Source organism: Myotis yumanensis, unplaced genomic scaffold (genome assembly GCF_028538775.1).
Source record: "Myotis yumanensis isolate MYYU_CA2020_CCGP unplaced genomic scaffold, mMyoYum1.0.hap1 SCAF_17, whole genome shotgun sequence".
Taxonomy (NCBI): Eukaryota; Metazoa; Chordata; class Mammalia; order Chiroptera; family Vespertilionidae; genus Myotis; species Myotis yumanensis.
Window position 1 is genome coordinate 26,937,355 of NW_027223768.1, and position 22,088 is coordinate 26,959,442.

Here is a 22,088-nt window from a genome sequence, read left to right on the forward strand (position 1 = left end):
TTTTTGATGTAGATTCAGAAGTGTTATTTAAACAAGAGGAGTAGAACTTACTATACCTTGTGTTATGTTTACAGCATCAATGTCTGGTTATATATGCCTTCAATACAAACCCTAGGGTTGCTAGATGAAATACAGCATTCTCAGTGAAGTTTGAATTTCAAATTTGTTGAGATATTTTGAAATGTTTTAACCTAAAGTTGTTTTAAATTCATGATCTTTGGAAAGAACTTTACATTTTATTCCTTAGAGTGTCTCTTGTTAAAATTCTATTTCACTCAGTTTGCATATATCTATTTGAAAAAAAAATGTACATAACATATTGATTTTAATCAGAAATCCAGATCAGTCAGTGTCAAGTTTATTCAAATTCATTATATACAGACTAACATTGCTAAAAATGACTGCATTTTAGACTGAATTTGCTGAATTCAAAAGTGATATTTCAGGCAATGCCCTTACTAAGATGTACCCTCTCCAGTTACTTTACATTTTAAGATTACCATGTGTATGGGATGAAAAGTTAAAGGATTTAACATAAACTGTAATCATCCTGGTTCATATAAGTTTTATTAAAACTCCTATGTATTATACAGTTAAAATACCATATTTTTTTTATTTTTACACTCCCCACTATGCAAAAAGAGAATTGATATTTTTATCTAGTCTATATATTATGTTGGGAAAATCTTACATTTTCGTTTACCTTATGATTTTTGTACCAATTAAAATATGAGCTTCTTAGAATTAAAACCATCTTTTAACCTATAATGAGAAAAATTAGTGCCTTATTTTTGTCCCTATTTCTACACCTTGCAGACAATCTTTTGAAAACAAGATGATAAAACCCCCTCATTTGTTTACTTCAAAATAGTTTTATACGGGTGGAAACTAATTCTGGAGGAACTGTCCATTAGTTACATGACTTCTCTGTTTACTTTTGTGTTTACCCTATTTACTGTGACATACACCATCTGGAATAAGAAATTGAGACACGAGTTCATTCAGGCCAGAGTTCAAAACACAAACTTCCAAATATTTGTGCATCCTAGATGGAATCTGTGTGATATATTTACAAAATGACCTTCGGAAATGTTCACGGCTGACCCACTGTAAGGAAACAGTCATAATTATAAAACATAGCGTGTTTCCATACCTATCCAAAAAACAGATGAACTCATTTCAGGTTTGAAAACCATGTATGTTTTGAATTATGAGAGGATATCCTTCCATAGTGGCATTTTCAAACGCTCCATGACACTTTAGCAGATGTTATACATAAATGGGGTTCAAGTTCAAATAAATTTGGAAAAACTAACAACTTCATCCCCTTCTTCACAGTGCAATGGGATACTCTGATGAGTTTGAGAAGTTCTACTTAAGAGGGCCTCGTGTATAGCACTTTAAAGGCAGACTGACTTACATTGGGATCTGGCTGGGCTATTTATTGGCTGGACAGTCTTGAGCAGTTACTTAGCATCAGCCTCAGTAAACAATGATAGGAACGTAGAGTAAAACTAAAACCCAACAACCTTGGTCCTGATGGAACTGTAGGTTAGGGAGAATGCAACCATCTTCACGTTTTATTCCAAGTCACTTACAAAATAGAAATAATAGTGGTACCTATGTGAGGATTAAGTAGCATCCTCATTTTTTTAAAAGTGCTCTAAGTCCAAGGTATAGTAAGGAGAACAGGGAACACACAATATAATTGCCCATTACTTTAAGCTGTCGAATCTTATATTTCTCAAACCTGCTTGATCATGGAATTCTTATTTTGTTTATAGAATATCTGGTAATATTTTGCAAAACTATATGCTTTGAAACATACCTTTCTGTCAGTTTATCTAGAGGTTGGAACCATGGTGTTTAGCTACATGCCAGAGTTGGGAATTGGTCCACATACTAGTAATGATTTTCTCTCAAATGTAATCTTGGATTTAAAAGAGGATTCTTTTCTTGAACTCCCATCACCTGGACAGGTGCAGTGTAATACCCATTCAGACTCTGCCACTCCCCAGTTGTATCACGTGAGAGATTAATTTATTCTGTCTTCTATTTATAGATTTCCTCTACCTCACACATCTGTAATAAGACTTAAATAAGATAATGTATGAGGTACTGTGTTTAAACCAGTAAAGACCCATGCAATGCTAATAGAGGGATCATGCTGCACAGCTTAGAATTAATACCAAGGCCTGAACAATGTACTTTCCATGCATTATCTTACTTAATCCCCCAACAACTTATTGGATAGATTCTTTTACCCTGATGTTACAGATGAAGAAACTAAGAGCTAAAGACAATCATTAATTTATTAATTGCTGAAGTTGTAGTCATGCCCAGCTCTGTTTGTCTCCAAAGCCTAGCCATATGGAATTCTATGTTACGTGTTTATATAATAAATTATTTTTATACCCTAAGTAATGTTAAATGGTTGTTTGATTCATTCTTTCTTTTTTTCCTTTTAAAAGATCCTGATGAATTTGAGCAAATATATGAGCCTCTGGATGTCAAAAGTAAAAAGATTCATATAGTGGACAGTGGCCTCACATTTAACCTGCCTTACCCCTTGATTCTGAGGCCTCAGAGGGGAGTCGATCTCATCATCTCCTTTGACTTTTCTGCAAGGCCAAGTGACTCTAGCCCTCCATTCAAGGTAAGAAGAATTTATGTAGCGTTCTATTATCTACCACACTAGAGGCCCGTTGCATGAAGATTCATGCAATAGGCCTTCCTTCCCCTGGCTGCTGGCACTGGTTTTCTTTCGGACCTGGGCCGGGACTCAGGCCTTTGGTCTGGCTGCAGTGGAGAAGCCAAGCCTCTTCAGTCTTCAGTTGTCTTCAGTCTTCACTCCGTGCCTGCATATGCAAATTAATCACCAGCTTTTTGGGGGGTTAATTTGCATACTCATCCTGATTGGTTGGTGGCTGTAGCAGAGTGACACCAATTTGCATGTTTCTCTTTTATTAGTGTAGATTCCTTTGCATGCCTTGTGACTATCTTGATCCTCTTGATTCCAATTTCTTATCTCATTAGCCTATTGTTAAGAGTACTCAATCCCTCTCCTGCTTAAAAGAACTTTTTAATGATACCCCTTCACCTACATTAAAATTCATAGTCCTGAGCAGGACAAGAATGATGCAATATATCTGAAGTTCAAGAAGCAAATTAGGCTGAGATTTGGGAATTAGCAGGAAAAAGATAATTAAAACCATGTATTCTGTGAGAAGATAAGAGAACATAAAATAGTATCTTAAAGATTCAACAACAATATCAGGGGAAAAGGAGGCAGACCAAGGAAGGGAGTAATGTTATGAAAACCAACTGCAGATATTCAACAAGGAAGTTCTTGGTGAACTGGCCAAGACAAGTTTCAATGGGGTTGTGAGTGCACAAATCATACTGCTGTGACTTGAGGGATGAGTGGAAATTAAGAAAATAGAGACAGTTCTTTAGACTATCCAGGAAGAAGAAGATGGACTATATCTGGAGAACAGGAAAAGTGTGTGTGTGTGGAGGGTTAGGTTGTTAATAGAAAAGACTTGAGCATGCGGATGGCTGGGAGTCATTAATGAAGATGTTATTGAAGAATGGAGAGATGACGTATACAATAGGGTCACGTCCCAGAGAAGGTTACAGGGGTGAGGAGATGTAAAAATACAGGTGGAGAGTAATATGAAAACATCCATATTAGAGCAAGAGGGAAGGGAGGAAATAATGGCTGTGGAAGGAGGTTTGTAGTTGGCCATGGAGAAAGGAAGTTAAGAAACTACTCATCTAATGACTTCTAACTTTGATAGGAATTAGTTATCTTTGTAGAATGAGAGGATGGGGATAGTGAAGCCAGGGGCATGGGGAGAAGAAAAGTCTGCCTCTGTGAAGAAAAGAGAAAAAAAGTTCTGAATAGGCAATAGAGAAAGATTGCTGGGCTGCCCTGCGGCCTCACCCAAGTGAGACCGTGACTATTACCATTCTCTCCACCTGAAACACCTCAAACTGTCTTCAGACTCATCTTGAATGTTATCTTTCATGACTTCCACCGGTACAGCTTTAGAATGAAACACTTAGTAAATTCTACGAATACAGCAGTTTTCATGGTGTACTGTCTGTTTATTTACATATATATTTATACTAGAGACCCAGTGCACAAAATCGTGCATGGGTAGGGTTCCTATCGGCTGCCGGCTGCTGGCTGGGACCTCCCTTCGTTCCGTGCCGCCCCCTGGTGGTCAGCACACATTATAGCGAGCAATCGAACTCCTAGTCGGTTGAACTCCCAAGGGGACACTTTGCATATTAGGCTTTTATATATATAGATGTATGTGTGTGTTGCTTCCACTGTCTGTGAACTCCATGGGTACTCAAAGACTATTTGTGTGTTTTTTAATTGTGTATTTTGTCCTAATTGCCTTATAAAAGCCAGCCAAAATATATAGGAAACATTTTTGGGGGGTGAATGAATGAAATGCTGTAAGAGAGATGGAGGTCATCTACATTTGATAGATTAGGAAATGGAAACTCATGAAGATGAAGTGAAATGGTCCATGATCTTGAATCAGGAAGTCAGTGATAACCTTTGTCCTCTGACACTTGGTTTCCTTTCTATTATACTATGATTAAACTGCTCTCAAGACTAATAATGGTTATAACTCTCTAATATTTATAAAACCTCATATTTTTAAAATGCTTTCAGTTTATGTCTTGAGCCCGTTAGTAGTATTCAGCCAAGTAGATAAGGATTAGTGAGATAAGTGATCTCTTCACATCCATAAATTAAATAAGACAACGGGCGAAAAAAGCCTAGCCCAGGACCTGCCTGGGGAAATGCTAAGTAAGAAGTGGTCAAGCTGGACCCAATTGCAAGGCTCCACAATGAGAACCGAATGCTTTTTCCCATCACCAGTTGCCTTTGTACGCACTGCACTTGTACTTGTTTCTGCTCTGTGTTCCGCAGTCAATGTTAAAACATGGTTCTTGATCTCCATAACATTTTAGCTTTGGGGGTGGGGGGAGAATTTTATACATAACATACATTTTGAAGGAAACCAAGAAACTTACTGTAAAATAGTTATTTGGGTTTACGTAAGTATTTAACAGTGCTTTATTTTTTATATATAATTAATAAGGTTTAGAAATTGATGAGAAATATGCATGAAGTCCATTGATAGGAGATTTGTATAAGAATACATTGGTGTTCATCAGAGTAGATGAGCAGGGAAATAAATGGAACAGGTTGGAAAAGTCACAGAGATGGTACAGAGATGGCCATGAGCACATCGGAGAACCTGGGCATGAGCTAATTAGAAGTGATAGAGATAAACCTCCCATTAGAAGGTTGTTAGGGGAGAATTTAAAATTGGATGATAGAAAAGAGAGACTCAGTGAAGGGTTTCCAGCAGAAAAATGACTTCATGAAATTGGAATTATAGGATGATTAATCTGAGAATGGAAAGTGGAGGGCAAAAGATTAAGATTAAGAAGTCTTCACTGTAATCCAAGCATATGCTAATGAGGCACCTCGCCAGAGTGGGTGACTATGAAAACCAAGAGCAGGCTGCCCTGAGCAGCAGTGGGAGGTAAATTTCAGTAGATGATTCTGAGACAACAGCTTAGAAGCTAGTTCTGGGGATAAATAACTATTATTCATATCACTTATGGGAGTTTAAGAGTGTCAGTGCCATCATTTTATACGTAAATCAGAGTTCCGCCACTTCTAAGAGCTGCTGTTGAAAGAAAGTGTTACTTATTTTTATTTTATGGTTTTATTGAATTTATTGGGGTAACATTGGTTAATAAAATTATACAGGTTACAGGTATACAATTCCATAATACATAATCTGTGTTCACAATACAATAGAGAGCCCAGAAATAAACCCACGTCTTTATGGTCAATTAATATTTGACAAAGGAGGCAAGAACATACAATAAGGTAAAGATAGTCTATTCAATAAATGGTGTTGGGAAAATTGGAAGAAAGTTTTAGAATATAGTTTTGTATCTCTAAAAAGAACGACTGTAGTTTGTTAGTTTGTAACTGTACTTTGATTCATTATTTCTAATTAAGAAGGATATGTGCTCATTGTAAAAAATTTGGAAATTTAGACTATATCTCAAGTGCTTGTGCTATTTGTAAACAACAGCTGCTGATATTTTGGTATTTTCTTTTAGTCCTTCTTATTATTATGTGTGTGTGAGCACCAGGATCATATAGCTTTGCACACTGATTCTTTCTACTTAAAATTATATCAGGAATTCTTTTCCCATGCCAGTAAAAAAATTTTAAACGTTATAAACACAGCATGATATTTCTATTGTGAATATGCAAAAATTTATTTAACAATGCTTTACTTTTTAGATATAATTAATAAGGTTTAGAAATTGATGAGAAATATACATAAAGTCTTTTGGAAGGAGGGGAGAAATTCCAATGTAATAACTGGATATATGCAATATGATTTTATTAAGGTGACTAAATCATGAATAATTTTCATTTTTGAGACTGAAATATGAATATCATTTGTAATTAAAAAAAAAAAAAAGCAAACCATAGCCCGGCTAGTGTGGCTTAGTGGTTGAGCATCGACCTATGAACCAGGAGGTCATGGTTCAATTCCCGGTCAGGGTACATGCCCAGGTTGCTAGCTCGATCCCCAGTGGGAGGCATGCAGGAGGCAGCCAATCAATGATTCTCTGTCATCATTGATGTTTCTCTCTCTCTCTCCCTCTCCCTTTCTCTCTGAAATCAATAAACATATATTTTTTAAAAAGCAAACCATAAATGCTAGGCAAAATATTAGAACCATAAACTTTATTTCACAGCTACTATTATTAGCATTTCATAAGTATAATTTTCAGATCTTGTCAGGGAGATAGAAAATGATGGATATCTTGGCTTTTGATAAAGGCAACCATTTTATTTATTATATCTGTATTGTAACTGGCCTTGAAAGTTGATGACATCAATGTCAGTAATACTATTTTTTTAGATTAGTAGACACACACCCTAATAAATAGTTCAGATATAAAGAGCCTCATGAATCTCAGTAATACTCTTATTATTTGATTTTTAAAGAGCAGCTCTGTGTTTCACTTTGTCGTTTCTTTTTGTTAAACATTTAATAAGTTAGATATATGCCATGCAAATTTAGCTTACCATTAGGGTCCATTCAGGAATTATTCTAATAGGATTATCCTTCAATGTTGGCCATGAATGTAAGTCAGGGTCTTTATCCAGAAAATAATCAGATTGTGAAATTAGAAAAACAAAACAAAACACCTTTGGATCTTTTGAGAAACAAGTAAGGAAGATAGGAGAATTGAGAGCTTGCAACTAGATATTTTCCCCTTTCACCTTACTAAATTTTATAGAGAGTAATAGATTAGAGTTATTGTGCTGTAAATTATGTTATTGTACATTATGTTGCCATATATCTAGCTCAGTTTTTCAGTGCTCTTTTAAATGCTTAATGAACAGAATCCAGAACAATGAGTTCATTCTCTTAAAAATAAAAGGAAAGAAGGAGAGAGAAAAGAAAAGAAAGAGGCAGTGAGAGAAGGAGAACGTGAAGAGAGAAGGAAGGAAAATTTGAGCCAGTCTTCACAAAATGAAGTATTACATATGTCCCCTATTCCCCCCCCCCATTGACCTCTTCTAGGTGCCCCCCCAACCCCGCCCCAGGCCTTCACCATCCTGTTGTCAGTGTCCATAGGTTACACATATATGCATACAAGTTCTTTGGTTGATCTCTTCCTACTCACCCACCCTTCCCCTGCCTGTAACCTCTTAGTGAAGAAGAACTAACGAGAACTGCACAATGTTATGTAAATTCTACACACAATTAGACATAGAAAATTATTTTCATGCACGTTGCTTTACAAAGCTCTTGGATCCTAATACCAGCGTTCTTTTATTAGAAATGAGAATGGCAAAAAACATAGAATAATGACTTCTAAATTATAGTTTTTACCTTTTGTATCTTATGTTAGTTGCTTCAATAATTTTTAAAGATTCTGTAAATGTATTTACATATGTACACTTCATAACTTTCCCTAATCTAAAAATTGCTTGAAAATAATGAGAAACATCTTAGAAAGTGCATATCCTAGGTTTGTATAGAGAAAATACTCATTTCATATAAAGAAAAGCTAATTTATAATAATAGATATAAATATATTTCTTATTTATAAATAGGTAAAATAAAAATATCCCATTCATACTATAGTTTAATTATATTTCTGTTATTTAGATTCTCTTCTGTCTTTCAAGATGTTTTATTAATTCTCAAAAATGAGCGCAAACATTTTACAGAGTATTACTCTGAAGGATACTATCAAATTGTTATCTCCACAGAAAATAATTTCAGTTCGTACTATGTAAATTTCCCATGAATTAATCTCTGGAAATCTGAAGCATCTGAGGTGTCGAGTAACAACCAAGATGGATAGTTATCCTAGAACACAGTTCTGGCATATCGCTCTAATTTGTGGAGCCACAATTTCTTTGCTCACTGCTTTCTTTTCAAACACTCTTTTCAAACTCATCTGCTCCACTCATAATCTGTGTCATTGTTTCTGTCTTTACAAGCAGAGAAATGAGACATCCTAGAGGAGATGGTTTTTCCATCCTGTAATCTTTATAGTCACTGGTTTTAATCGCTTCCACATCAGGATCATATAAGGAAAGGGAAAGTTTCCATCACTTCCGAATTCCAGCGTGAAATATCTATCTAAAAATAGCCTGGCCTTTTACCTCATTCAATTCCCCCTTTCCTCTTTCTCCACACATCCACACATCCTTGGTCATCCTCTTGAGTCATGTTTGTAAACACTGGAAAGCTCTTTTTTCTCGTTGGTCTCACGAAATTGATCCACACTGTGAACTTTTGCTTTTATTTTGATGTTGAAGAGTCTTGAATGAATACCAGCGCTAGATAAGAAGCAACAAGCTGAGTAATTCAACTGAATGGGGAAAAGGAGTCAGTGATAAAAGTTTTCTCAAGTTTCAAGCAAGGAAGTGTTAATGTGCATGGGATTTTCAGTGAAATAGAATCAAACAGGAGTGGGCAAAAGTAGGTTTCCAGTTGTGAGTATGTGAAACACAGTTTATTCTTGTGTTATTGTTTAATGATTGTATTATTTTCCGTATGAACAACTATAAACCTACTTTTGCTCACTCTGTATTTAGTTTAGTAATTTATGAAACAAATGCTTTAATGTACTTTAATGCTTGAATATAAGATTTAATATTAAATCTTTTGTTCTCCCATATGTTTATTTCTTTGTGAGTGGTTTTCAGGAAGAATTTTTAAATTCATGACATTCCACAAGCATCAAGAACAGTGACAATCCAATGAAAAGGATATTTTTCTCTAAATTTAAGGTGCTATTTTAAAGTACTTCTTTTCTGCCCCAGGTGATTTGGCTCAGTGGATAGAGTGTCCCAGGTCAAGGGCACATGCCCAGGTTTCGGGCTCGATCCCTAGTAGGGGGCATGCAGGAGGCAACTGATCAATGATTCTCTCTCATCATTGATGTTTATCTCTATCATTCCCTCTCCCTTCCTCTCTGAAATCAATAAAAATATATTTTAAAAAAACCTAAAGTACTTTTTTTTTTTTTTTTAAATATAGTTTTTATTGATTTTTTACAGAGAGGAAGGGAGAGGGATAGAGAGTTAGAAACATCGATGAGAGAGAAACATCTATCAGCTGCCTCCTGCACACTCCCTACTGGGGATGTGCCCGCAACCAAGGTACATGCCCTTGACCGGAATCGAACCTGGGACCTTTCAGTTCGCAGGCCGACGCTCTATCCACTGAGCCAAACCGGTTAGGGCGCTTTTTAAAAATAGAAATTACTGAGGTTTTGAAAATACATTAGCTTAGTTACTCCTCACAGCAATCCGGAGAAAGGTAATAGCATTAACTTTATTTTATAGGCTATGAAATGAGATGCAGAGAGATAAGGAAGAGGTGAGATATACATGCAGTGGGTTTGGGAGCCCATGATTTCAGGGATAGTGGATAGCCTGGTCCCTGTTTGTTTGGTTGGTTGGTTGTTGTCATTTATGATCTCCATTGTACCATTAGCGGAGTATCGCTGCATACTTCAGCCCTCAAAGAGTTCTAATAGCAATCTTATGAGATATGTATTATTATAACCATCCTTATTTTATATTTGAGGGTAGTGAGTGTGGAAACATTCAGAAATGTGCCCAAGGTCCCATCGCTCGCACTTGAACTCAGACAATCTGGCCGCAGCGCCTGTTTCTGACTTGTCCCACTCCCCTACAAGCTGATATAAATAGAAATAAGTTCTGTTCGCTGCACCTCTCCGTGTTGATTTATATTCTCCTGTTTAAATGTAATATTATGTGTATGTGCTTACTCATTGCCTTAGTCAGCCTCGATGCAGAAAGAAACTGAAAATCTTAGTGGCCGACAACAAATGCGTATTTCTTTGTCACGTTCCGTGTCTGCAGCTGCAGAACAGCTGCTGTGGCTCTGTCCCAATTTTCTTCTCATTCTGGTGGGGAGGTCTAATCCTCTCCCCAGGAAGGGAGCCTAGCGTGTGAAAACAATCGCACAGTCCTCCCCGCTCCTGGTACCTCTGTACCGCCCACGCTTGGCCACTGCACATGTAATGATAACATGGCCAGAAGCTCAACTTGTTGTCATAAACAGAAACAACCACGCCCTCTCCAAAAAAACAAAAAAAAAATACAAACTGCCAAAAAAGTCAAGCAGAATAACTCAACTATTTTTGTATATATAAAAGTTATGATCATTTGTTGTGTGGAAATGACATAGGTAAAATATTTTTGCATATATAACATTTATTAATTATTATTAGTTATGTGTAGATGATATAGGTAAAAATTCAGTAACAGGTTCATTGACTCCTGAGGGTTAAAAAACATTCACAGGGCTTATAAATGCCCAGAATTCATACTATTTTTTTCTCTTGTAACAATTACATCTATATAATTTCATTCAGTTCAGCTCACTCATAAAATTTCCAATGCCTCCTATGGAGCTAGCCGTGAACCAAGAATTAACATAACAGGACTGAGGTTGTTCACGGAGTACTTTTAAGGTTTTTGAGATTGATGAGCTTCCTGGGAGGAGGGTCCTGGTTTGTCTTAGCGAGAAGCACAGTGCTAGCACATAGTACACACCTAGTGAATATTGAATGATGGCCAGATCAGCCGAACAAATGAAGACCGAAACTTCCCAAATGCATCTTTCCCATTCTTCCATAGGAACTTCTGCTTGCAGAAAAGTGGGCTAAAATGAACAAGCTCCCCTTCCCCAAGATCGACCCTAATGTGTTTGATCGAGAAGGACTAAAGGAGTGCTATGTCTTTAAACCCAAGAACTCTGATATGGACAAGGATTGCCCAACTGTCATCCACTTTGTTCTGGCCAACATCAACTTCAGAAAGTACAAGGCTCCAGGTAGGTGGGGAATAGGTTGTATTCTGCAAAGGAGAAATCTGGTAAAGGAGCAAGACTGATAGTAAGCTGGTCCACACTGGCAGTTGTTGTACCGGCTGTTACAACTTTGAATGCTTCCCTTCTCTTGATGAATAGCTGCTATCCCGAGACCCTCCAGTGTTCCCCATCTTTCTCACTCCTTGATCCCCTGGGTTCTTCACCGTCCAGAAACTGGAGGGTTAATATCTGGCTCAACTAGCTCAGCAAAATCTCTGGGGCTTTACTCCCAAAAGCCCCAATTATGTTTGCTGTGATTGGTTGGGGCCCTTATCATAAGGGTTTGTTAAATATTTTGAATATCACCATTTAAGGGAGCCCTTATTTCAGAACAAATCCTACAGAGGTTCTGGGAATTTGAGCTGACCACAAGATGAATGTAATTGAGCAGGACAACATGGCTTTCATTCATGTTGCCAGGTTATATTCCATAGAAAAAGAATCAAGTTCAAAGCAAGTCATCCTGTCGTACCACAACTTGAGGAGCCATAAACTCTTTAGTGTCCTGGAAAATATTGATTAACCAAAGGAGGTCTGGAGATTGACAAGCAGGATCCTGAAGGCCTAAAAATCAGACTATTTTTAGGACCAAAATATATAGTTGTAAAAAAAAATACTCCTGGAGGACTTAACAGGGGACTATGGAGAAGAAAGTGATCTTTTTCTAGATGGTGGAGGGAGACAGAGAAAGGATCAATAGGGATGGGAGTTTTTATGACTCACACTTAGTTCTTAAACAGTGAATGGAGTACTTGAAACCTAGAGAATTTTCTATCGCTGTTAATTCTCGAGGCTGATTAGGGGATTTCTGTGGCATGAAAGCAATTAGATAATCTTTGGTTTTGGGTTCCCCCAAAAGCTGATTCTGAGCAAAGGATTCAAGTGCATATAGTGTGTTTGGGCGAACTAGGGAACTTTGATAAGGAACTGACAGCAAAAGATGTGTTAGAGAGTCGGCTGCGAGGAAGAGACTTTATCCTGCTGGGAAACGCTAGGAAATGGAATAGAACTTATGCTGGAGAATCATCCTCCCCCTTACACAGGAAGAGGCAAGGGAACTCAGGTGTTTAAAGCCTAAGTCCTTGAGTCTTTGGTTGACTGCTATCTGGGAGGAGTGATTTATCAGTGTTTCCAGCCTTGTGCTAATGAGCTAATCAGACTTCCACAGTTGTGGGGGCGGGTAGGGGGCGGGGTGGAATAGAAGGCCCTTAGGCAGAGAGGTGCAAACCCTGGCAATTGGAAGTTGCCCAGTCAAAACACAGAAGTCCTCACCCAGGCAATATGATGGGGACACAACGGTGTATATACAGATTACATGACCTCAATGGGGACTCCCCATGTTATGTTTATGACTCTTTGTATGTTTTATTCCAGTGATGGCGAACCTATGACACGCGTGTCAGAGGTGACACGGGAACTCATTTTTTTGGTTGATTTTTCTTTGGTAAATGACATTTAAATATGTAAAATAAATATCAAAAATTTAAGTCTTTGTTTTACTATGGTTGCAAATATCAAAAAATTTCTATATGTGACACGGCACCAGAGTTAAGTTAGGGTTTTTCAAAATGCTGACACGCCGAGCTCAAAAGGTTCGCCATCACTGTTTTATTCCCTGGGTTTTAGAGATGTTTTGTAGTTTTCCAAATATCCCACTTGAGACTCATTTGACATTTAGGTGTTCCAAGAGAAACTAAGGAAGAGAAAGAAATAGCTGATTTTGATATTTTTGACGACCCTGAATCACCATTTTCAACCTTCAACTTTCAATATCCAAATCAAGCATTCAAGAGGCTGCATGATCTGATGTACTTTAATACGCTGAACAACATTGATGTAAGTATCTCCTCCGATCATTGACAATGTCAAATATTTCATATCACATGACCATAGCAGTACTTCTTTTTAATTAATTAAAAATAAAAACAAGGTTTATGAATGACACCACCCAAATTGTACCGTTTTATTTTTCCTGAATTATTTTATTAATTTCCAGAAGAACCCTATAAAATTCACAAATAAGAAAATCAATGCCTCCACTATTATATTATTGGCGGGTTGGTTAATACTCAGTCTCTTTCCCAGATATCTAATGTATTTGTCATATGACAAAATAAATTAGAAGTAGGAAGAAAAGCGATAAAAATAAATGTACAAGTAGGAAAGTGATCATAACCAGAAGAGCGGTTAATGAATTTTAAGTGTCTTTATTTTTCTGGATCTTAGGAATGTCGCCAAAAGTAGCAGCTTTCTCATTTTTTAGCTCTTGACATATCAAGTATGCTTTGATTTAGAAACTTTAGAAACAGATTATTCTCTTCAGTATCAATCTGATCATTTGTATATCTGCTGCTAAGATGCTGTGCCCACGTGTGAAATTCTTTAGTTGCTAACTCACCATTAAGGAACACTGTTGTGTAATTGGAATCGTGTTGGCTTCCTGTTCCAAATCATAGTGTCTGCAAAGTTATAATCAGTTGTGAAAGCCAAAGTTCATTAGCCCGATTGGATTTTGCACATTCGAAAATAAGAAAATAGAGAAAAAAGAAGGAAATTAAATGGAGAGGGAAAAGCATCGTATATAATTTGCCAATCTTTTTGGAGACTGTGTGAATGGCTCAAAAGAACACGCTGTGTGTGGCTGACCTTTGTATCTGAGATTTAATTGGGTTTTGTGAGCTAATAGACTCCTGGCACATCTAGTTTGCTTGTTTGTTTAGTTTGGCCTGAGACTAATAATGATCAATTATGTACAGTTATACTGTAATCTGTTTATTAATCAATACCTTTAACTTTTGTAAATGTAGGAAATTTTCCCCAATAAATTTCAGTTCCTGCAACTTTTTAAAAATATAGATTTTTATTGACTTCAGAGAGGAAGGGAAAGATAGAAACATCAATGATGAGAGAGTATCATTGATCAATCCACTGCCTCCTGCATGCCCCACACTGGATATTGAGCCTGAAACCCGGGTATGTGCCCTGACTGGGAATTGAACTGTGACCTCCTGGTTCATAGGTTGGCACTCAATCACTGAGCCATGCCAGCTGCACCTTTTAAAATGCTTTCTTGTTAGCCCTTCATTATGAATAATATGTGATAATTAATGTAGAGCATGCTTAACAAATTTTATAGCATATGTCAGTTTCTAAATATATTTATTCCTTTTTTATCTCACAAGCAGTGGACATTTGAAATCCCTATGCTACATTATTTCTGTTGCGATGATGAAAATATAAAGAATATTAAGAGAAAATCAGTACTTTATGATTTATAAAGAGCAAACATTTTTAAATAGAGTTGTTTTATAAAACCCCTGCAGTTAAAAGAAACTAAGGGATCATATCATAGTAAAACTATTTTTCTGGTATGAAACCAATAAACTAAAAACTAAATATTCCTTGGGATGAAATGTATTATACTTGACAAGTTACCCTCAAATGGAAAAAAATATATTGTAGGAATATATAAATTCCTTATTGCACTTGAGAAAATAAAAGATACACACACACATTGGGGGGGGGCGCAAAAGTAGGTTTAAAGAAGATAAAAAATATGAAAAAAAAAATAATAATAATAGAATAAACTGTGTTTCTCGTACTCACAACTATAACCTATTTTTGCCTACCCCTGTGTATACATGTGTGTGAGTATATATATATATATATATATATATATATATATATATATATATCTTCTACACTAATAAAAGAGAAACATGGTAATTGGCGTACGACCGATACCCTTTTCATTGGCTAATCAGTGAGTATATGCAAATTAACTGTCAGCCAAGATGGCGGCCGGCAGCCAGGCAGCTGGAAGCTAACATGAGGCTTGCTTGCTGCAGACTCCAATGTCCCCGCCTCACTAGCTGGCCTCTGAGCTACAACTCTAAGAAACTATGTACTATGTTGCAAATAAGAAGATAAACAAAACACCAGAAACCGGCTTTCAGTCAGCCGGGCTTTAGCAACATTGTATCGATGTTTTCAGCAGCCAGGCCTCAGAGCTAAAGCTGGCCCAGAATAAAAAAAAAAAAAAAAGAAAACAAGGAGCGGTTGGAAGCTTCAGTCACTTGCTTCGGGAAAACAGCCCCCAGCCCCTCAGCCAGACTGCCAGGCACCCCAGTGGGGACCCCCACCCTGATCCAGGACACCCTTCAGGGCAAACCAGCCGACCCCCACCCGTGCACCAGGACTCTATTCTATATAGTAAAAGGGTAATATGCCTCCCGGCACCGGGATCAGCGTGACAGGGGGCAGCGCCCAAAACCCCTGATTGCCCTGCGGCTCTGTGTGTGACAGGGGGCGGGGCCACAACCTCCCTATCCACCCTGCTCTGTTCATGATAGGGGAAGGCGCCCCAACCCCCTGATCAGCCCTGCTCTGTGCCTGATAGGGGGGAGCTCCCCAATCTCCTGATTGTCCTGCGGCTCTGTGTTTGACAGGGTAGAGCCATAACCTCTCCATCAGCCCTGCCCTGAGTGTGACAGGGTGCGGCGCCCCAATCCCCCTCCACGGGCCTTGCTCTGTGTGTGACAGGGTAGAGCCATAACCTCCCCATTGGCCCTGCCCTGAGTGTGACAGGGTGCAGCGCCGCAACCCCCTGATCCGCCCTGCTCTGTGTGTGAGAGATGGTGGTGCCCCAACTCCCCTATCGGCCCTACTCTGTGAGTGACAGGGGGGAGCTCCTCAACCCCCTGATCGACCCTGCTCTGTGTGTGACAGGGTACAGAGTCCCAACCCCCCTGATGGGCCCTGCTCTGTGTGTGACAGGGGGCAGCGCCCCAACCCCCTGATTGGCCCTGCTCTGTGCGTGACAGGGGGTGGCGCAGCAACCTCCCCATTGACCCTGCCTTGAGTGTGACAGGGGGCGGTGCCCCAACCCCCCAATTGGCCCTGCTCTGAGCCTGACCAGGGGCTGCACCTAGGGATTGGGCCTGCCCTCTGCCCCCCGGGAGCAGGCCTAAGCCAACAGGTCGTTATTTCCTGATTGGTCCTAGACTGCGAGAGGGCACAGGCCGGGCTGGGGGACCCCCCCTCCCCCTGCCCCCCGAGTGCACAAATTTTTGTGCACCGGGCCTCTAGTATATATATATATATATATATATATATATATATATATATATGATATATATATACACAGTGGGGCCTTGACTTACAAGTTTAATTCGTTCCGTGATGGAGCTCGTAACTCAAATTACTCATATGTCAAATCAAAAAGTGAACGAGTGAGACACGTGATGCTGGGCTGATGGTGTGGCGTTCATTGTGACATTTGCTGTGCCAACTAGCGGTGGGGTATCTGAAGCTGGCTCGTAACCCGAATTTTAGCTCGCAACTCAAAGCAAAAAATCGACTGAGAGACGGCTCGTATCTCGAAAAACTCGTTAGTCGGGACACTCGTAAGTCAAGGCCTCACTGTGTATATGACTATATATGTAGCTTAAACATCTGTATTTCTCTCATTGTTTTCAGTTCTGGCTTATATAAAACCTGCTAAACTATTTGCTATAAAAATGATATAGTTCTATTTATATATTTTACAAACATTCTTCAAAGTGGTGTTTGACAGAGATGATAAAGTTAAAGCCTGAACAAAAATTGACTGAGTTCCCAGGTAACTGTCCTGCCTGTTGATTCTTCACAAACCATTGAATTAAGTAAATTTTCATTGTTTCCAAGAACTTTCCCCGAACAGCATGTAGAAGCAAGGTCACGGGCTTTATATCATGTTTAGATCTCAGACAGGCTACTTGGGTGACTTTGAATAAGGTACTTAAACTTTTGGGGCCGCAGTTGACTCATCTCTAAAACAGGTGTAGCAGCATCTATCATAACGGCAGTGGTGAATCTTTAATCAAGTGATGTATGAACAATGCCTGACAAACAGAGGCTGCTCATTAAATGGGAACCTTACCTATGTGTGTCTGTATTCTGTACCATGATGGATATACCTCAAGATCTTTGCCAAGCCCAGAATTAAGAATATAAACTGGCCCAGCCAGCATGGCTCAGAGGTTGAACTTTGATCTAAGAACCAGGAGGTCATGTTTGTGTGTGTGTGTGTGTGTGTTTTAATTTTTTAAATTGATTTCAGAGAGGAAGGGAGAGGGAGAGAGAGATAGAAACATCAGTGATGAGCGAGAATCATTGATCACCTGCCTCTTGCACGCCCCCTACTGGGGATCAAGCTCACAACCCAGGCAGCTACCCTTGACCAGAATCGAACCCTGACCTCCTGGTTCATAGGTCAATGCTCAACCACTGAGCCATGCTGGCGGGGCCGGGAGATCATGGTTTGATTCCTGGTCAGGGCACATGCCTGGGTTGCAGGCTCAATCCCCAGTGTGGGATGTAAAGGAGACAGCGATCAATGATTCTCTTATCATTTATGTTTCTATCTCTCTCTCCCTCTCCCTTCCTCTCTGAAATCAATAAAAACATATTTTTAAAAAAGAGAATATAGGCAGGTCTGCATAAGTAATAACAGCCTGGGCAGTAAATAAATATTGTTTGAATGAATGAATATAGGCTTCCCCTTAAATTATATGACCATTGAAACTTGTGTTCAAGTAATTCCTGGGTGTGTGTGTGTGCATATGAGTGCACCTCACACCCAGGTAAAACTTCCAGTTTTCACTGACATTTTCTCTCTCCCTTGATAACTCTTCCTTGTACCTACTTTTTACTGAAAAAAAACGTATTTTATCAGAACCACTTATTCTTCTTGATAAGTGATGATAAAAAGCAACGAAACTGCTGGGGTAGGATGCTGGAGACTCCATCAGGCTCAGTCATTAGCTGAATCGCTCATTCCCACACCATTTGAATAGGGCAGGTTACTAATCCACACCAGCAACACACACATTTGCTTGCTGTGGACTGTCAGAGCTGCTTGAAACTGGACACGGCATATAAACTCTTCTCATGCAGAGACACTCGACTGCCAATCCCTTATGAGGACACTTTTCAAGTTTGAGGCCAGGCAAACTTTCATCTTCAATTCACATGCGGGCATAAATTTCCACACTGTAGAGGCTACGCTGTCTCTGACAGCTTTATGCTTCTGCTGCTGCATTTTTCCTCAGAGATCCTGGCTGGCCCGCTCTGGGGAAGCTGGATTCCTGAATTCCATTCATCTTCGGAAAGCCTCTGCTCTGCCTGTGCTCACTCCATGACAGCAGCCTGGGTCTGTTTTTGGCGTCAGTCTTCTGGCTTACTCAAACTTCCCAGATTCCTTTCCCCTGTGCGTCACCTGAGTGCTTGCACCCTGGCAGTATTTCGTGCAACCTAACATATGGTGACTTCTACTGGGAGACGTGTGGTATGTGGGAAATGCGGAGCCTTTGGAGTCAGACCAAACTGGGTGTTCCGATGCTTGCTTGCCGCCTCTTGGCTGCGTGATCTTGGGCATGTAGGTAAACCTTTCCAAATTTTACCTTCCCCGTTTGTCAGGGGAAACAATGCTACCTGTCTTACAGATCAGGGTGAGGATTAACTAAAACAATATCATTTAAGGGCATCTAAGAGACACTCAATAAACTGGAGCAGCTAATGGGATAATGACAATAATTGTTATCATTGTTCACAGTACCTTCTGCTCTTAACTATAGATGTAAACCCATGGAAAACAATGACTTGCTTTCTTTACCTTGTATCCTCCAGAGATACTGAGCACAATGCCTGGCACCTAAATTACACAGTAACGTTTTTGTGAATGAATTTTTAAATGTCATTGACTTATCGGCAGAAACTGGTGAAGAATTTAATGTGTTAGGAGGAGGGGATAGCAAGGGACAGGATACAGCCTGGAGGCAGAGCTCCTGACCATGGAGAATCTGCACAGAGTGTCTGCCTGGCTAGGGAGTGGGGCCACCGGCTCTGCTCATGCACCACTAACTTTCATCTGGAGGGAATATGACCTCTGGGATCTCTAGGACCTAGTTGACTGCGCCATCACAAGAAAATGTACTGCTATGCAGTCCCTCTCATTCAATTTATCAATTCGATAGGCATGTTCTATGTTGTGTGTGAGTTTATTCAGCATATGTCAATGACGATAATAATGAGCTTTTAAAATTTGCTTTCAAGCAGTTCTATAAGGTGCTAAACATTAGATGCTAATTAAAATGAGGAAAAAGCACATATCCAGAAGTATTGGTACTCCTTAATTTGATATTTCATCATCACGATGAGTGTCTAGGTACAAGTTAAAGTTTTTATCTTTTCAAAAATAATTTAGAAGCTTTAAAATATCATGGCCTAATATATTAGGCCCCAATTCATCCACCTTTAGTGCTTCCTGTAATCTCTTTCCATCATATTTCTTCATTAATTCAACACATCTATTGAGTATCTACTGCGACAGGCACTGTTTTGGGAAAGAGGGGTGTCTCAGTACACAATACAAAGCAACAACAACAAAAAATACAAGGAAGTTTCCTAGATATGCCATGACCTTCCATCTTCAGCCTTTTTATAAGTTATCCTTCTACTAAAAATGCCCAGTCTTTCCGCTCTACTGATAAAATCTTGTCTGTCCTTTAATTCAACCCAAGACTCATTGTCCTCATGAGTTAATCCTTATCCTGTTTAATTCAACCTTTAATGATAACCTTCTGTGGACTCATTAATTTTACAAATATTTATTGTTTCCCTCCCATGTTCTAAATGTGGGGGTCAAAAATGATGAGGCATAAAAGGTCGCTGCTTCCACAACACCAGTATTCATTGGGAAGGCAGACATTAACCAGAAAATTCTCAGTAATTTAGACCCGTATACCTTCGTGTATTTTTCTATATTTGTAATTTTTACTTCTTTCTCCAAATAAATACTGTGACTTCCTCTTTGGGCTCATTTTTAATTTTTCTGTTGTAATTTAACATTTGCTTGTGGATTATTTCCAAACTCACTGTTCTAAATATGTTCCTTTTGGGGAGAAGATCACATTTTACATATTTTCTTTTCTCGTTCTCTGCCCTTATTGCCGAAGATTTAAATGTTCTGGAACAACACTCAGGAGGCTAGTGAATGGCACAAGTGAGAAATGACACGTGTCATGTGTAGGGACAGGCAGTGGGGATATAAGGGTTAATGCTAGGGTAACTGGCAGAGAGGATTTGGAATCTCAATGGATTTCAGGGGTGAATGAAAGAGGAAATTAGATATAAACACTACTTAAGAATGCTTCTAATTATGAAAAACCAGGAAGATTCAAATATGACATATTGCTTTTTGGGGGGCTTCAAGTTGTACCATGTATCATGCTGGAAGTTTTCAATTTAGCAACGGATATAGTGCTAGGTTTAGCCTCTTTGGTTTATATCACACAGAATTATAAATCATAGCATATTGGTGTTTTTTGCAGTAATCCGAAAAAAAAATCTGGTTAATGGTTTTATAGTATTAATATGCCACCTAGTGGTTCAACTTGCACATTCTCATTGCATATGATTTGGGTGTCTCTGAATTGTGTAAATATTAATTTTAATTTATAAAAATGTCCTGTTTCCTAGAAACACCTGCCAAGGTCCAATTATGGTAAATGCACTAACTATTGATAATGATACTGCTGAAGTTTTGTGCTCATGGATTCATGCTAAAGGAATCGACAGTCTTTATCAATATAAATCTCCCCTTTAATCTTTTATAGGTTAAAACTTTTCAGGTGTTTGGAAAGGAAATAGCTGATTTTTATTTTACTTGGTACTTCTCTGTAATAAGAGTTGATGCGTCTTGTGCTGCTGTGTTGAAGGAGAAACCAACGGAAAACTTGGTGATTTGATCTCCAGAAAGGAAGGGAGATAATTTTTCCTTTTAAAATTTTTTTTAAATTGCAGTTGAAATAGTATTTTTGGTGTCTGTGTGGCTTCTTCTTTATAGCCTTAGTTCTAGGAGTTCCCTTCAGCTAGTCTTCAGATGTTTCTCCAGGTTGACTGTTCTATAAATTAGTTGTAATTCTGATGTGGTCCTGGGAGGAGGCATGTACAATGTTACCTACTCGGCCATTTGACCAGATGCACAGGCGGGAAGATAATTAAAAGAAGGTGTAGTAGGGCCCTTGCTGAGTAACTCATTTGATTAGAATGTCGTCCCAATATGCCAAGGTTGTGGAGGTCAATCCCGGGGGTCCCCAATCAGAGCACATATAAGAATCAATCAATGGCCCAGCCAGTGTGGCTCAGTGACTGAGTATCGACTTATGAACCAGGTGGTCGTGGTTTGATTCCCAGTCAGGGCACATGCCTAGGTTGTGGGCTTAATCCCCATTAGGGGCCTGTAGGAGGCAGCTGATCAATGACTCTCTCATTAATGTTTCTATCTCTCCCTCTCCCTTCCCCGCTGAAATCAATAAAAATATATTTTAAAAAAGAGAATCAACCAATGAATGCATACGTAAGTGAAACAACAAATGGATGTTTCTCTCTTTCTACCTCTCTCTCTCCTTCTTTCTCCTTTTCTCTCTCTCTCTCTAAAATCAGTTTTTTTAAAAAGTGTTAACAGAAGATGTGGTTGGACACATTTGATCTCAGAATTGATTTGCCGACTTTTACCAAACAATAAACTCACTATTGGCTATATATAGTGATTTT

General features: G+C 38.8%; 1 protein-coding gene across 3 annotated transcripts in view; it reads left to right on the top strand.

Moving 5' to 3' along the window:
• The window catches only part of PLA2G4A (phospholipase A2 group IVA), a 160,744-nt gene that overhangs the window by 135,226 nt on the left and 3,430 nt on the right, over nt 1–22,088 (top strand). For all 3 annotated transcript variants that reach the window (XM_070396351.1, XM_070396350.1, XM_070396352.1), the window contains 3 exons: nt 2,472–2,656; nt 11,261–11,456; nt 13,171–13,328. In XM_070396351.1, coding sequence (XP_070252452.1) covers nt 2,472–2,656; nt 11,261–11,456; nt 13,171–13,328 — 539 coding nt within the window. The remainder of the gene's footprint in view (nt 1–2,471; nt 2,657–11,260; nt 11,457–13,170; nt 13,329–22,088) is intronic.